Source organism: Aythya marila (assembly GCF_965140915.1).
Source record: "Aythya marila genome assembly, chromosome: 11".
Taxonomy (NCBI): Eukaryota; Metazoa; Chordata; class Aves; order Anseriformes; family Anatidae; genus Aythya; species Aythya marila.
This window is the reverse complement of record NC_139052.1, coordinates 3,467,936-3,485,279: the sequence shown is the minus strand read 5'-3', so window position 1 is coordinate 3,485,279 and position 17,344 is coordinate 3,467,936. Positions and strand designations below refer to the sequence as shown.

The 17,344-nt window shown below is 35.9% G+C and overlaps 1 protein-coding gene across 2 annotated transcripts in view; it reads left to right on the top strand.

Moving 5' to 3' along the window:
* The window catches only part of NEDD4 (NEDD4 E3 ubiquitin protein ligase), a gene marked incomplete at its 5' end in the record, with an annotated part of 54,813 nt that extends 42,186 nt beyond the window's left edge, over positions 1-12,627 (top strand). For both annotated transcript variants that reach the window (XM_082769012.1, XM_082769013.1), the window contains 11 exons: positions 1,417-1,646; positions 2,263-2,384; positions 2,482-2,552; positions 4,151-4,246; positions 5,328-5,401; positions 5,542-5,602; positions 6,172-6,231; positions 6,335-6,442; positions 7,074-7,170; positions 10,410-10,482; positions 10,560-12,627. In XM_082769012.1, coding sequence (XP_082625138.1) covers positions 1,417-1,646; positions 2,263-2,384; positions 2,482-2,552; positions 4,151-4,246; positions 5,328-5,401; positions 5,542-5,602; positions 6,172-6,231; positions 6,335-6,442; positions 7,074-7,170; positions 10,410-10,482; positions 10,560-10,662 — 1,095 coding nt within the window. In that variant the 3' untranslated portion in view covers positions 10,663-12,627. The remainder of the gene's footprint in view (positions 1-1,416; positions 1,647-2,262; positions 2,385-2,481; positions 2,553-4,150; positions 4,247-5,327; positions 5,402-5,541; positions 5,603-6,171; positions 6,232-6,334; positions 6,443-7,073; positions 7,171-10,409; positions 10,483-10,559) is intronic.
* Positions 12,628-17,344: the final 4,717 nt, after the last annotated feature.

Sequence of the window (17,344 nt, the reverse complement as noted above, 5' to 3'; positions counted from 1 at the left end):
TCAGCAGCAGTCTAGGAGAAGGTTAAGAGATGTGTGCCCCTACACATAGGAAAGCTTAGGTTACAGTAAAAATAAGTTGAATTTCTCTAACCTGCTTAGAGAATGTTAGAAGGACTTTCTGATTGCAAATACACTTACGAAGCAACAACTTGTTACAATTAGTGTTTAATCTAACAGTGAGGTTTTTGACTATGGAGCCGTGAGACTGAAAGCAATCTAATTGAAAAGCAGAAATTCTAAAAGATTAAAAAGTTAGCCTAGAAGTAGCCTGTCAGCAGAAGAATTGGGAAATCTCTGATACAGCATATAATAGTTTTTGGAAGTCAAAATTTGTCTCTAGCCTTTCTGAGACATACACACTTTGAGATGACCTGTAAATTGTATGTAATTACATACACATTTATTTTTTTTGTGTTCATAATTAAAACAAGCTTACCATCTATTCAAATGTTATTACCCTAATCTGAGAAGTGATAGACAGCTCGTGCCTACAATATAATTGTAGCAATTTAAGAAATACACGTGTAGTTTGTAAACCGTACGTTACCATTGCATTTTAAACATTCACAACTATCTAAATGGTAATTAAAGTAATAAGTTGATTTAAATTGATATTGACTTATTGAATACTATTTTAATCAGTTACATTTAGGTTTAGAAATTAATTTTACTATTCTTTGAAGTTCTTTTCTGAAACGTTGATTAGCAACTCAAAATAAGATGTTTGTATTCTTTTGCTTTCTGACATGATGAAAAAGACCTGTGTATTTCAGCCACTTTGTAAATTTGATATATAGTATTGTACATTATTTTGCAGTTTAGAAAATGTCACATAATGCACTCTAATCACCCCAACTTAATTATTTTTTGTTTGTTTCTTGGACCAAGCAAGTTTTGGATATAAATAAGCATTAGGTTTAAAGGCAGCATTCCCTTTTTATCTCCCTAATTTGGGCATTTCTGCATTCAAAAATCCACTATTTCTATGCAACATATGACTAGTGAAATCTGAAATATATTGAGTTCCATTGCATCATTGTAATCTGGCAAAATGCATTGAAACTTTGTTCCATTTTTATGAATTTCTGAATTTTGCCTAAAGTAATTGCTGAAGTAAACTGGCTGAAAACAAGTGATATCAAGAATATATTCTGTTCTCATGTAATGTTTTAATACTTCAGCAAAGTTTTATCCCAGGTTTATAGGGGGCTTGATCTGAAAGCTCATCAGCAAGTTATGAGCTCCTTGGATATTTCTTTGTTTAAACATTTTCGTATATGAAAGTAAATAGAAACCTTGTGGCTTGTTCCTGTGACTTCAAATGCTAAGTAGGTTGTTTTTTCTTTTAATATTGTAGGAATACTTTTTTGTCTCATTATTCTGTTTTCTTATTGCTTTTTGTTTCGTATTTTTTAGAGTGATATTCCAAACAGATTTGAAATGAAAATTCATCGCACAACAATCCTTGAGGATTCTTATAGAAGAATTATAGCTGTAAAGAGAGCAGATTTCCTTAAAGCAAGACTCTGGATTGAATTTGATGGTGAAAAAGGTTTAGACTACGGAGGAGTAGCCAGGGAATGGTTCTTCCTTCTCTCTAAGGAAATGTTTAATCCTTATTATGGATTGTTCGAATATTCAGCTACGTAAGTAATGCAGGTCCAGAAGACTTAAGTTAAGGAGATCGATTCTGTTTCTCCTGTGTATTTTGAGAATTGAGTTACTTTTTTTTTTTTCCTCCTTTCTTCTCCCTCCTAAACCATGTGAGGGTTTAGTTGATAATAAATGAAATACTCTGTAACTAGTTCTTAGCTTGTCAGAAGAATATTGTGGAAACAATACCAGTGTTTTTTTCAGCTGTAAGCTGTGTCATCTTTACATACACAAAGGTACACCTGCAACCATCCACTATTTACAGTAAAAAGAGCCAATATTTAACATATAATGCTGAGAATATTATTTTTACTCCTTTAAAATTAATCGGAGTTAAGCACTTCTCTTTGATATATCTCTAACATTCAAAGGTAGTTTGTGGTGATTAAAAACTTTTACTTCTGCTAAGCTAATAGAATCTTCCAGTGAGTATTAGTTAATTATTAGGTTAGTTATTTCCTAATCCAAATACTTTTTTTCTTTAACTTCATGAAAAGTTATATCTGATTTAATTAATGATACCTTTCAGATCTTCTAATGTGGGACCATTCTAATAGTACAAAAATTTGTGTTTTTGTTTCTCTTTCCTGCTGCTTCTCTCAACTTCAGAGATAACTATACTCTGCAGATCAACCCAAACTCTGGACTCTGCAATGAAGATCATCTCTCATATTTCAAGTTTATAGGTCGAGTAGCTGGAATGGCTGTTTATCATGGCAAACTTTTGGATGGTTAGTATTTATTTTATGTTATATGATGTTTAGATTAATATTGTGTACATCTTGAATTTTGTTACCTACTGTTCAATTTATTTGTTCTTCTTTAAAGCCTTTTTTATTCGTCCGTTTTACAAGATGATGCTACAAAAACCAATAACACTTCATGATATGGAGTCTGTGGTATGTAATTTACCTATCTCATATGTTAGGTTTTCATGTTAAGTTTTTCCTATATATCATTAATGACATTGTGAAAGTTGAAAGTGCACAATTCAAGGAAATTTTAGGATACAGCCTTAATAAAACTAAGTTGCATAGGAATTAAAACTTTCAGTGGAAAACAGACAGGCCTAAACTCTGTTCTAAGTCAGTTACGCTGTACTGAAAACTTGATGCTAAACTTTATGATATTGCTAAATGTATTTTTGACAGTAAGATTCTTAGAATTAAATATAAATACTAACATCTCAGGGATCCTTGTTGCCACCATGTTTTTTAAATTAGTTTGTGTATTTTGATTATTAAACAAAAACATATTACTCAAACTTCCAGAGGTTGAAAATATTTACTAGTAATTCAGTATACTATTTTCAGAGGAAAACAGCCTTTTGCTAAATTTTATGTGTTTGTTTCCCTGATAATGGTTCTTACCTGGAGCAGCTGTGGCAGAGTGATTCTCTGTTCAGTCTCTTTAAACTGTTACTCAAATTTGAGCAGTTAGTATCTGGTAAAGGAAACAAGTATTTAATTGTTCCATTTTTTGTTCCTGATGCTTACAGTAACTGTGCTTTTAAGAAGCGCAAGTTATTGTGCTTTAATAACGAACCAACTAAGTATATTTCTCAACAATTCCTGAGGCTGAGACATTAATGATTAAATACAATTATTGTCAAACTGGCAGCACTCCTCTCATACTTAAATTTGAGCAGTCTTTTTCAGAATTACTAGCTTGTGCATCCAGTTTGAATCCTGATGGAATTTCTTTTTATTTGGCCGTTTTTCTTTGATGAGCTGTACTGTAGCAGGAATGTCTACATCAGAGTTGTAGAAGTTGTGAGCTCAAATATGTGTAAAATAAATACTCAGGCACCAGCTAGGCATTACATCAGTTTGTAAACCTCATAGGCTTCTTCAAAGGTCTATGCTGGAACACCATTCATACTAGTGCCACCTTTTGGCACCAAAGTAGTTAGACTGTCATAGTTCTTCTAAAACTAAACCTGACACCAAACACTGAAAGGTTTCCCATCATTGTTCTGTACAACTGTGCTTCTTTAAACAGAAGCTTTTCCTAATGCAAAAGACCAGACCCCATGATGTAGTACTGTATCTGGAAAGGGAACGTTATGTTCTAGTTTGTCATGTCCCCATGAGAATATTGACAATAGTGAATGAAAGAAACAGGAGAAAATCTGCTCTATAGTTTATTCTTGAAAAATATTTGTCATATATAAAATGCATTTAAATATGTTCTTTTTTCACATTTTCTCCCCAAATTTTAAGCTACACGCTATTCTGTTGAGGATTCATTGCTAGAAGCTTTCAGATATATCTGCTTTTCAAGGTCCTTGAAACACAATTCTTCTCCCTTTAGTAGAGAAGTAGTTGTTGTTGGCTTTGACAGTTAAATACAATGAAATCACTATCGCACTTGGTCTGCAAAAGACCGGAAGTTTTTTAATCCAGTTGGTCTTAATTTAAGAAAAACTGATTTTGCTGTGCCTACTTCAGATAAATCTTCTGTATTCATTCATTAAACTTGTAATTTTCTCTTTTAGGATAGTGAATATTACAATTCTCTGAGATGGATTCTTGAAAATGATCCAGCAGAGCTGGACCTTAGATTTATAGTTGATGAAGAACTTTTTGGACAGGTTAGTATGCTTATGTTAAGCAGAACAGACAAATGAAACAAAACACTTGGCCTGTGAAATTAGCTGATTTTATGGTATTAAGAACACCTTAAAAAAAATAATTCACAGTTCAGTCATGTTGGTTTGTTTACTCAGCTTCTTCCTTCAGCTGGCATATGCTCATTCAGTGCTTTGTTAGTCTGGCAGTGACGTGACTTGGAAATAAGCACAGCCTTCAAAACAATAGCTTATGCTTTTTTCTTAATACCTGCATTAAAATGTAGCTTGCTGTTCCTGTGAATGCAACTAAGACTAAAATATCCATATACCCATTACTTAATCTAGGGGATAGATTTTTCTTACATGATTCACTGAAAGTATGTGCCCTTTTGGGAATGACTGGAGTTGTAAATTTCCCTCAGAGGTAATAATAGTGTGTGTGTGGGGGGGGTGTTTGTTTATTTTAAGCTGTGCAAGATAACTATGGAATAAACCAGTATAGTGTTACGTAGAATGCTGCCTAAGATGCAGGTCACATAGAAATACCTATAGTATTTCTAACTTACAGGGGCCAGAGAGATTTAAGCCTTTGCGGTCTTGTGTAACTAAAGTACAGCCCAAGTAGGAGCATGAAAAAGTGCATTTGTAATAAATTGGAAAATCAGGTATTTGTTTACTGAGGTTCTGGTGGCATGAATCATTCAGTAACTGATACGCATATAGATTCACTTATTTACTGGAGCAATGGCTGGAACTGTTCTGTAAGTGTTTTTCCTGGAAATTTGGAAAAAAGGCCTGGTCATTGGATGTGCAGTTATTGAAGCCAGCACTACTGAAAACCTGTGTACAAATTAAAGAGCAGCTCCAATCACTGAAGCAGGTCAAAGAAAATCAACATTGCCACACTGTATCCCTGTCTGCTATCCCTGAATAATACATTAGGAAAAAAAAAACAAACATTTATTCAAGTGACCTGTGAAACTGGTTCTGTTTCTCATAGATTTCAAATTCTGTATTCTAAGTTACCTAAGTTACCTAATATTAATGCACGAATTGTTACATATGTATCTCACATAAGGCTAATTCTATGTACCACATTTAGACCCATCAACATGAACTGAAAAGTGGTGGATCAGAAATAGTTGTAACCAACAAGAACAAGAGAGACTATATTCAGTAAGTACTGGTCACCGTGCAATGTATCTTGCTGGATAGCCCCTCTGATAATTGGGGTTATGTGTTGGCGATAGTAACAAAATCAAGTCGTTTTGTGTATAAATTGTTTTTATTTAAAATGTTCAATTTTTTTTTTACAGTCTTGTAATACAGTGGAGATTTGTGAGCAGAGTACAGAAACAAATGGCAGCCTTTAAAGAGGTATAATTATAAATACAAAAGGCATTTTTAGAATTTGTTGCATATAATCTTAAGAAAAATTTTTTAGAATGTGGCATCCTAAAGACCCATAGATAGCTTTGTTACAGGTATAAAAAAGGCAGTGGAAATTATTGAATTTTCTCAGTCTTAAGTAATTTTGGTAAATGTTTACTGAGATGTTTAATTCATATTGAAAAGTTGGCTCCTTTCTCAATCCTGGCTGACAGCTTTAGCAGTAACGCAAATTATTTAATGAATTCTGAAAAAATAAAAATGAGATCAGACTAATAGGATTAAATTAAACTAGTTGGTTTATCCATATTTGTATAAGTAATATTACATATATGACATTCAAAGTTACATGTTCACCATTGAGTGGAGCACAGTAAAGAAATGTGAAATATGTCAGAATTAAGTGTCCTATGATCACACAGGGAACTGCTGGTGTCCAAAGATTGGTATTTGATGTTTAGCTTAGACTCTATTTACTACAACTGAAATATAATTCTTAGTAAACGAAAATGTTTAAATGTTAACTTGATTTTAAAAACTTCCTTCACCTTTTTTAGGGCTTTTTTGAACTAATACCTCAGGATCTGATTAAAATTTTTGATGAAAATGAGCTGGAGGTAAGTATATCATGGAAAAGAAAACAAAATACGCTGGAAGTTAATGTTACTGACTTACACTTTTCCTGGTTTGATCATTATTATTTTTTTCCTATTTATGTAGTTGTTAATGTGTGGACTGGGAGATGTGGATGTGGCTGATTGGAAACTACATACAAAATACAAAAATGGCTACAATGTAAACCATCAAGTAATACAGTGGTTCTGGAAGGTATCATGAAATTCTTTTCTTTTCTTCTCTTTTTTTTTTTTTTTTTTTTTTTAATTTTATCAAGAAAACCTGTTGAAAAGCTTAGGCTTTTCAGCTTTCCTCTATGTTAGGCTATCATGTGATTCACTAGTAGTTAGGTAAATATTTGTACACTAAAACCCCTGAGAAAGTTGGTAAGAAAACCATACATGAGATGCACGATAAAAACATAATATGCTACTGATAACTTACTTATAAAAAAAAAAAAAAAAAGTCAGGGGTTGAATATTTCTGTGTAGTTTTCTGTGCGCTGCTATACTAAAGAGGCATTAAAGTCTTCTGTTTGATAAAACAGGAATTTGGCTGCTAGTTCATCACATCAAGAAACTTAAAATAAAAAAAATACAGAGGCTGAATCTTCAAGGGAAGTATTTTACAACTTGCAAAATGAGTAACCATATAAGAATATGGTTAGTGCCACATTAAAAATTGCTGACTTAATAGCTATTTAGCAATAGGCAAAGAAGTAGACGACATGTCATTAAATATATATATTCTTATATATATGAAAAATAAAGAAAAAATCTTCTGTGTAAAATCATAATTTAAACTTCTCAACTAAAACTTTAATTGTAATTATTATCATACACAGGCAGTCTTAATGATGGACTCTGAAAAGAGAATAAGATTACTGCAATTTGTTACTGGCACATCACGTGTACCTATGAATGGGTTTGCTGAGCTGTATGGTGAGTACTTATGACTGTGTTCACAGTTAATTAATAAAACATGATACTGAATGATACTTTCACAATATTTGACATTAAACATTTCTTTTTCAATTTTTGCTTTAAAATGAATGTATTCTGACAGGTATAAGAAGAGTTAGCGAAGACTCACTTAGATCACACACACATTTCCCATGTTCTAGAAATACTTCATTTTAATTCTCTTTTTCAGAAAGTTTTTAAATGTATAGGACTTTTCCAATGAATCTAGATTTTGAAGCTCTAAAGAGCTGCAAAAATCCCTGTTTAATCCACCTTATTCAGCTTACAGAAGATTCTGTTGCATAAAGTGCAAAGACGTGCTGGCATCAGCAGTTAACTGCAGATTCTTGAGTTCCCTAACTGCTTTTATCTGCCTACAAGCCACACTTAGATACAATTGTTTGTAAGGATATACTGTGAATTGGACTACTGAAATGACGTGAGTTAAACGTAAAGACAAAAGAGAAGTAGTGAGCCTACCATACGGAGGGTGGAATAAGCAGATGGCTGTGGGGAGTAGACTTTAATGGCAAAGCCAGAAAGCCCACTGTGGTAAGACTGTGGGCAAGCAGATAGAACAGCCCACAAAGGGTGGGGATGTTTTTGCTTCTGGGAAATCTGTTTTCAGCTGCCATCAGCTACTATGTTTTCTGCTAGACTATTTTATTAAGGCTAAAATGTGAATGCAAATGAGTGAACAATGAATAAACATTTCCTTCTTCGTAAACAAGACGGTGATTTGTTTATGAAACAGCAGAATTATGAACAAATACCAGCTGTTATTTCACCTTTCCTATTTGACCCTGTCATCATTTCAGTCTTAAATACTTGGTTTACTTTTTTTTCCATTCCATCAGTGAATGACTTGTGAGTTCCGATGAGAAGGACAGTGTCAGCAGTGGACTTGAGCTATGTGTCTGCTGTTGCACCTGATCTATGGTACTGCTGGAGCTGCAGTACATGTTTATCACAAAGGAACTTGATCAAAATTCTGCCTCTGGGATTTTTTTTTATTCATCTAAAAATACTGCCAGAGGTAGAATTAAGGAAAGATATATGGAAAGAAACTGTTGAAGCTCTTAGCTCCCTGCTGCCCAGGGATTGCAATATCCTTAGGCAGTTTTCTGGCATTTCTCTAGTTCTGTTCACTCCTGATGAAAAATTCGATGAGCAGTTGTCTTGCACAGTGCTTTTTGTTTCTTTCTTTTACAGTTATTTCTGCTTTACTGTGGTCAGCATGCCAGCCTCACTAAACCCCAGTATTGAGCACAATCACATTTCCAGTACCTGCTTGTATTTGAAGAACTGTAGGTGGTTCTTCAGCGCTCCGTGTTGGTACGTGGCTTTTTGCTGCTGCCGGGCTGCCACTTTTTTTCCTGCTCCCCACGTCTGGGCTGTTCCGTGGGGCTTGCTTCCTAGCGGCACATCTCCCTCTGGTGGCCAAGCGAGGGATTTCTGCTCAGAAAAACTGCTCATCGACCGAAATTCGAGATCTAGGGAACAAAACAGATGGGGCTTTCTTGTTTGTATTTCTTGTCTTTGCCCCTGTTCTGCCTTGTCAGCCTTCAGTTTATGAGTTGGACAGCTAAAATACAGGCTTACTCCCACGTAGCTGTTAAAAAGGAGTTTCATCTTCATCTCGCATAGTAGAATGCATTGCCAGGTATATAGAGCTGCTTTTCCACTTCATCCTTCTTCTGGGCATGCTTTCTCATTGCCTTTTCTAACCAGCCCTTTGTGCTGAACAACTATGGAGCTGGAAATATTCCCACAACTACTCATCTATCCATCCCACTTGATATTTTAGGATGAAGTGCTCAGTGTCTGTCAAATTATTTCACTAAACTTGTATGTAGCGTAGTTTCTGTGCACTGGTTGCTATTTCCTGCCTTTTTGTGTATGCTAAGAGTAGTGGGAGGATTTTCCCCTCCTCTTGTTTTATTTCCACTTTGGGGATGTATTGTCTGTCGTTTATTATTTTTTTGATATGTGTTGGCTAATATCTTCCAAATCTACTTCTGCAACTTTGTGTGCAGTAATCTTATTTATTAATGGTATACTGTGTATATTTGTTATTAGCATTATCATTTCATTTTATTATGAATACACGTCTTATTGTATATTGTATTGAAGTGTATTATGTATACACTTCTTTTTTTCATTTCTTCATAAAACCACAAATGAAATCTTTTTGAACTGCTAATTGTAACTTCTATAGTCAAAAAAAAAAAAAAAAGCATTTTGGAGGAGTCATGAAAAAAAGAAAGGTAACAATCTGAATTCTAAACCTGAAATACTTTGTAGGTGTTGTGTAGAGTACCTTTAGCCATATACATCAGCTGTCATTACTACTACTCATCTGAAACGTTTCACATCTTCCATTTTAGAGGCAGAGGGCTCCTTTCTTGGGAGCTTCCTATTTGTATTCGTGGTCTCCTTGTAGAATAGTACCCAGCGTCAGAGATCATCTCCTGTTCTCTGACAAAGCAGTGATTTGGTATTACATGGTCTTTTTTCAGACACAAATGCTCTCAACATCTTAAGGAAGTGGTTACAAAATACCCTTTGTATCCACTTGGGGCTAGTTGATAGATTGAAGAAACTTTCAGTTATGACATGCTGTAAGACACTTGCTGAAGACACAGGTGTAGCAGAAGCTACAGCTGCTAGCCACAAGTTCTCTCAGGTGCCTATCTACATCTCTGGAGTCACATGTACGGTCTCTGCATTTCAGAAAGTTCTCAGTTGGCTCTGCTGTTGCCTAGGTAAAGGTAGATACCAAATAATTTCTGCCAGGTTTTAAAGCTTGGCACTTTATGATAAACATGTCTAAATTTTTACATGAAAAAATATATATTTATAAAAATGTGTTTATAGAACTCTCTTCTGTGTAAAATTTTCAATGCTAGACACTTTATAGTATACTTTATACTTTATAGTATACTTTATACTTTAGATACATATACTTTTAGCTCTTAGACTTTGGAGTTAAAAGTGTCAAAGTCTCTTGAAATTAAGATGTAGCAAGAAATAATTATAAGTATCAGTAAATTGGGATTGATGACCATTGTATACACTGCATTTGAATCACACAGGTAGTTCCTGTACTAAAGTCAGAATTGGATGACAAAATAACAATATATTTCATAATTTGAATTTCTAATGATTAAGAAAAGAATCTTATAATCAGGTGAGAATTGAAGTACTCTTCCCTGCAGGTTCAAATGGACCACAATTGTTTACAGTTGAACAGTGGGGTACCCCAGAAAAACTGCCAAGAGCTCATACCTGGTGAGTATTTAATTTAGGTAAACTATGTCTGTAAGTCAGCAGTAAAAATACTTAAAGAGTTTTCTTCTGTTTTTCAGCTTTAATCGCTTGGATTTGCCTCCTTATGACTCCTTTGAAGATTTATGGGATAAACTTCTTCTAGCGATTGAAAATACTCAGGGTTTTGATGGGGTTGATTAAGCCACAGACAAAAATCGTATCGGTCCAGTGCTGCAACTTCATTTTAAGGGTTTACAAACAGATTTGAATTTTCCAGGGACTACCGTTGTATTTAGCCACGTGGATATTAAATCTTCATAATATCACTTGTAAAATAAGTATTAAAAAAACACTAACTTTTGAAAATGCATATTGCCATTTCCACAATTTTGTGTACTTTGCTGATAACTACAGTACATACATTGGATGGGCCAGTACCAAGTAAGTCAAAAACTAAAATGTTTTTAAGCAGTTGCCTCTTACAGTATTTGACAGACTGTCCTGCAGTAAACTACTGAAGTAAAACTGTGAAGAAATCTTTGCAGAGGTTGTAAATTTGAATTGCTGCTTTAAGAGAAACAACTGAAATTATTAATCAGTTAAAAATACACACACACTTTGTGTAATGCAATATCATCATCTGTGCTGCTTCAGGCTGTTTGCTACAGATCTGTCCAAAGCACCTTATAATTCAGCATATTAGGTAAAACATTGTAAAGCATTTATTTGCATCATCAGCTATCAGTTTGCAGAACACTGACTTGCTTACACATTTTTAAAAAAATTTGTTTCTATCTTGCTTTTGTTAGAACTGTAACAAAATCAGGACTTTTTATAAGACACAAGCAGCATAAGTCTGATTTGTAATGAGAAATTATATCCTTTTTTTGTCTGAATTTGTATACTGTCATTGGTTTATTGAGTGTTCATCACTTTTTTTGGATAAATTTGTAGTTCAATGATGGATAATGTTTTCAATTCAGCCTTTTTGCAACAAATTAATCTTAAAGCAAAATTTTTATGAGTATCACAGAGTATTAGTTACTGGTAGTTAGAGGCCTTTATTATCCATTCTTGCAGTATTGCACTACATAACAATAAAGAACATGTTTACAGGGTTTTCTGGGCCAAGTTCAGCAGTCTGATATGTGCAAACTTCTCAGAACTGTACAGCGGTTATGCACATGTAACCAGGGGCAGAATTTGGTTCTGTAATATGTTTACAGGTTATGCTAGTTTCTATAGCTGCGTTTTTATATTTTTTCTCCACTGTTAGTCTAGAAACCAAACTTGTTAATACAGTATAACCAAAGTCATAACCAACAATGTGCAATTTATTGTAGATCAATTTGTCATATAAATATCAGTTTGATTTCTTTTGTAAATGTGGACTTTTTTTGTATTAATTTTAACTTTTTTTTTTGAGCAAGTGCTGGTTAAAACGAATTGCCAACTTGATTCTAAAAGAAAAAAATTATATACCTGTCTTGCTCTACTTTGAACATTTTGTTACCAATATGATCTGAGGATATGACAGTACCTAGCTTTGGCCAGCAAATTTCTGTTTAGTCACAGTCTTTACAAATATGCAAGAAGGACGTGTAGCACATCACTATTAAAAGTATGTAAATTATGTAACAAACATAATGGGTCTTACGGGATATTTAAAATCCCACTTGGTTTTATTCTTTGACTAGGTTGTTAGAGCTGAGAATACTACATGTAAATAGAGGTAACTTATACAGATTTCCCAAATCTATATGCAGTTTTGTAAAAACATGAATGATATATCAGTAAATCTGTATAGATTTGAATGTAGCAGTATTTGTTGCATACTTTAAAGTATAAAATAAGGATCCTGAGAGCAGTAAATAAAAGTTTATTCTAATAAGTTGTGGCTTGGTTATTTGAAGTGCAAGTCACTAGTCTTGAACTAAAAGGAATTGATTGATTTATTATTATTTTTTTTTTTAGTACTGATAAGTACATTACGGGCAGTAGTTCCACCATAATAAAGTACTGCATTTATGTAGCTGTTGAGGTGCAGAAACAGTGTTTCCTTGCATTCTGCTCCTGGACATGGAATCTTTGAAAAATTAAAGAAATATTTTTATAAAAACTGTAGCTAACTGCAAGCCTTCATTGTATTGTCAGCCTAGAAACACTACACAGCAGAAAGGCAAAGGTGGATTCCCCACAGAAACTCCAGCTGATTGTCTGGCCCTGTTCACCTGCTGTGGGAACACCCTTCTCAGCTGGTCACAAGCACACAGCTGACAGACATCAGTGGTGAGTGCAGCAGGGCAAAGAAAAGGGCCCAAAACTCTGGTCCTAAACAGCACAGACTGCCCAGTAGTGTTGGGGATGTGCCACAGGACATGGTCTCCAGTGCCAGCCATGGAAAGCACCCTGGTGTGCCAGGGGGAGGGGGCTCCTGGGGCAGGATGCTGCTGCCATGGAGTGCCTGGTGCCTCTTCTGGGAGCTGAGGACTCGCTGGCCTTACCCACAGGAGCTGTGCTGTGGGCAAGGTGCTGAGCTGCCCAATAGAAGAGCTATAGGAGAAGTAAGCAGACTTCACAGCATCAGGGAGGATGAACAGCAGGACGTCACCAAGGTCTTCACAAAGACCTTGTGGAGGCAGATGAGCAAACCATGCAGTGAGAGTAAGAAGGGGCAGCTGGAAGTCATAGGTGGGCAGGTACTGGATGGAGATTCCCAAGATGGGCAAAGCTGGAAGCGTGTGATTTCTGGCAGCAGAAGAAAGGCTTTTTCTCCACCCTAAGGTATGAATTGTCAGAATTGTTTTGGTGCTGTTACAGACTAAGAAAGGAACATGTTAGGGGAGGGTTTGTAGCCAGCTGGGCCTGAACCAAGTGTTCACACTGATAAGTGGTGGGTAACAGAAGGTGAAGAGTCCCCTGCTGCAGGCTTTAAAGTAGGTTTGTTGAGGGATGGTAATAACAGCCGGTTAAGTGTGAGAACAGGATCAACGATGCTAAGTACTGAAGCAGGGTGGTGGGACACAGCCCTTCTGGAGGACACCACAGCCTGAAAGCAACCCAACTCTGGTGCCTGAACACAAGTGCAGGTAGGCAGGGGGAGACCGGGGGAATGCAGGCACAAGATAAAAACGAGGAACAATGTGACAGCTCATATGGTTGTGGGTGCTTGGATGCATGGAGATCTTCAGAAAGGACAAGAGGCTGCTGCTACAGAGTCTTGTGTTCTGGATCTGAAAAGACATCCCTATGGGTAATAATATCCTGGTGAAGAGTTGGTCTAGGTCACCCAATTGTCATAAGGAATTGGGTACTGTTGTCTTGAAGCATCTCATGGAGTCCTAAGATTGCAAACCGTGACTTTTACAGGAGACTAGGTTCTTTAACCCCTGCCAGAAGGCTACCACATGGGGATGCGAGGAATCTTGGAGGTTTCTGGAGGGTTGGCAGAAAAAAAAAAAAAAAAAAAAAGGTGCTGGATTGACCAACCAGGGCAATACTGTGCTGGATCTGCTGCGTGTCCCTTTGTACTTGTATTTTGACACATCCACGTTCCCTGAAACATGCACTCGGATTTTTGGACGGTGACTCTAAAGATACCACTGTGAACACTTAGGAAATTTTGTCACCAGAAACTCTTCCAGGTATGGGTCTGTGTGCCAGCTGCAGCCCCCTTACCAGAGCATTACAGACTACACCTAAACTGCTTCCTTGTATGTTCACCACCTTTGTTCACAATTCCATTACTTCTAACGCCCAACAGTGCCAGATGATAGCCAGAAAACATTTCCCAGGTAGGTTTGAGCTAAATATACCAATCCATTGATAAAAGTATAGAGTGTTGATATTTACAAAGTGCGGATTTGATGAAGAAGCATAACCTTGTAAAGATCTTTTAATGGAAGACTTGAGCAAGATGCAGAGGATGGAGCAGGAAGCAAGGGATAGGATGGCTGTGAAAGGAATGGTTTCTCTTACTTAAATTTAAACAGTGCCCTGAAAATCAGTAGGTGTTTTTGATATTTTTTTCTGGGCTTCGCCAAGGGTGCAAGCTGTAAGCAGTAGTGTTCACTGTCATTGATAGCGGCTTCTGCAAAGAATTACAGATTCAAACCGATTTTAATAGAATCTGAAAAACATGGCCAAGAATCTTGACCTTTTCCTTGTGGAATGATGCTGAGCCCCCTGGCTGATGCCTTCCTTCCTCAGCAGTCGTTACCTCGTCTGTTTGACTGGTTTTTAGCAACACGCAGAGCCTGAGCTCGGCCGCCTCCCCCCAGCTCCTGCTGCCCACGGCCCGGGGCGGCCGCTCGCCGCCAAATGGAGGCCCGGCAGCGCTGGGCGCCAGGCCGCAAGATGGCGCCTGCCGCCGCGCCTGAGGGAGTGCTGGGCTGGGAAGGATGCACACACGATATTTTTAATAATTCCTATCCCATTATTATTATTTTTATCCTGGTTTTGATATCCCATCAATAGGAAGAGAAAATCTGATTCCTGTTACCTGAAGTGGAACGGGAAAGTGATTTATACAGCAATCTTCTTACAAGATGTGGTTAGCTGTTCCAAGCACAGTATAAAACCTCTTACAAATTTTTCAGGAGCTTAACTTTTCTGGCTCAGTTGAACCATTTGTTTCAGTGTTTAACCAGGATGACTGGTGAAATTTGTTTGTTAGTTACTATAGTTATATAGCAACTGGTGTATCTGTATTAACTTTGTTTAGTGTTAAGCCTGAATAAATAAATGTAATGCAAACAACTAAATTATTTAGCTTAAAATAAAATGAAGTACAAAATAAGCTCAACTAAGAAATGCACAGGGCTTGTGGTATAAACTGGTTTTAATTCAAAGCTCTACATAGGCAAGGTTTTTACTCACTACTGTGAGTGAGGTTTTCTTAGATTTTCAATCTATATCAGTAATTTGATTTGTATTGACTTTTGGTATTTTGGTCTTTCTCTAGAATTGTCTTTCTCTAAATTTCTCATTTACTCTAAGGATTGTTATATATGTGTAAATGTTCTGTGTTGTGGTGTTACAGAAATGAGGCTTTAAGTGTGAATAAGAAATATCCAACAGTAACTTAGTATTTGGGGAGGGATTTTTTTTTTGTATTTATTTTTTCTCTTTCAAAACTCATCTCTTTTTATGCTAGGTTTTTATTATCTCAGATCTTTCATTTTTTATCAAGTGGTGTGATCATCCGTAACCTCAGCATTCTTACTGCATCGTGAGGCAGAACTGTGGGTTCTTAGGAGGCTAAAACAATTTATTTGAAGTGCAACTGAGGCTTCACGTGTGCTACTTGAAGGAGACGTGACTTAAAATGTTTGAATAGTATTAACGAGTCGTATCTAATGTATAAACTTTTTATTTTTAACTAGAGACATGGTTAAGTATATCATGCATCGAATGTAGGCAAATGATTTTCCTTCTTTACCCTGTTTTTCTCCTCTCTAACTTCATTGTTTCATACATAAACTTACTTTGCAAACTACCAGCTGCTTGGGGGTTTGATTTACTCTGTAAATCCATACCACAGTTGTGGTGCTGTTTCACTAATTGACTGTCTTTACCAAAATCTGTTTGTGTCTCATGGAAATCCACAGAAGTCTCTGGCATACCTTCAGCATGAAACGTGACCTGGATCAGCACAGATTTCCTTTTTTCTTTTGTTCTTTTTTTTTTTTTTTTTTTTTTTTTTTTTCTTTTCTCTCCAGTGTAGCTTAAACGTTACTTAGTAAATACATGATACTTTTATCAAGTCCCCAGAGTGGAAATTACATCATTAGAATGAGAACATACTAAAACACATATGAAATATTTAAAACTGAAGATGTGTGTTTTTAAATAATGTTTTCATTTCATTTTATTGTGTTTTACATTTGACCACACATTTCTTCATTTCTTGTGTGGTCAAAAATAGTGTAGATTGTTAAAGCAGTAGACTAGTGTTTTTTTTTGTTTTGTTTTGTTGTTTTTTTTTTTTTTTTGTCTGTCATTCTTCATACTGTCTATTTGTGTTTTCCTTTCTGTTTCTTGTTAATTAGTTTGTTGTGGTGCTTGGATTCTTCACATAGGATCTTATCAAATGATTTCCTTTGTATGAGATTCTGCTTTTTGGGTGCAGTTTATTTTAACATCTCCTTTTTTAATGAACCATTTCTTTAAAGGAATCAACATGCAGTTCTTAGGATGTGAACTGAGAGGAGCTCATGTATTTATCTGCAGTTAGACCACCACTAACAACAACAAAACCATACCTCTGGTGCCACAGAAGCACCTTATTGAAATGTCTGTACATTTAAAGGGCAACCAATACCTACTATCTTCCATTCTTATCAATGAGAATTAAGCATTTAACTAGCTGCTGCGTTGCTCTATGTCATCACAAAATCAGCATGAGAAGCAAGCACAAGCTTTGGTACTCTTATACTAAGTCATTTTGCTTTGAAGTAGAGACTTAATTGCTTTTTCTGTGTGAAACATATATCATTAGCACACTAATCAGAATACAAACAGCTCACAAAGGGGATAATGAGGGAGAACTTCTATGTAATACTTGTTTTACATCCACGTGACTCTGTAGAAAAATGTTTTGTTTTGCTGAGCTGTCCTTAATTTGAGGTTTCTTGCTTAATGAGACTTCAAACAAATTCTGCATTGTAGGTTTCAGGTTTTCGTCCCAGAGAGAGGCTTGGGATTTCGGGGGGAGGGGGGAAGCAAAGTGCCTTGGAAAACCTGAACAAACATTAAGTGAGCATGCCTCTTGAGGAAAGACAGATAAGGCAGCCTTCCTAAATGTGATAGTGTAAAACTTTCAGCTGAAATATACCACAGACTAAAACGTGCATCACAATTTGTGTTTCTTAAGCCCTTTTGA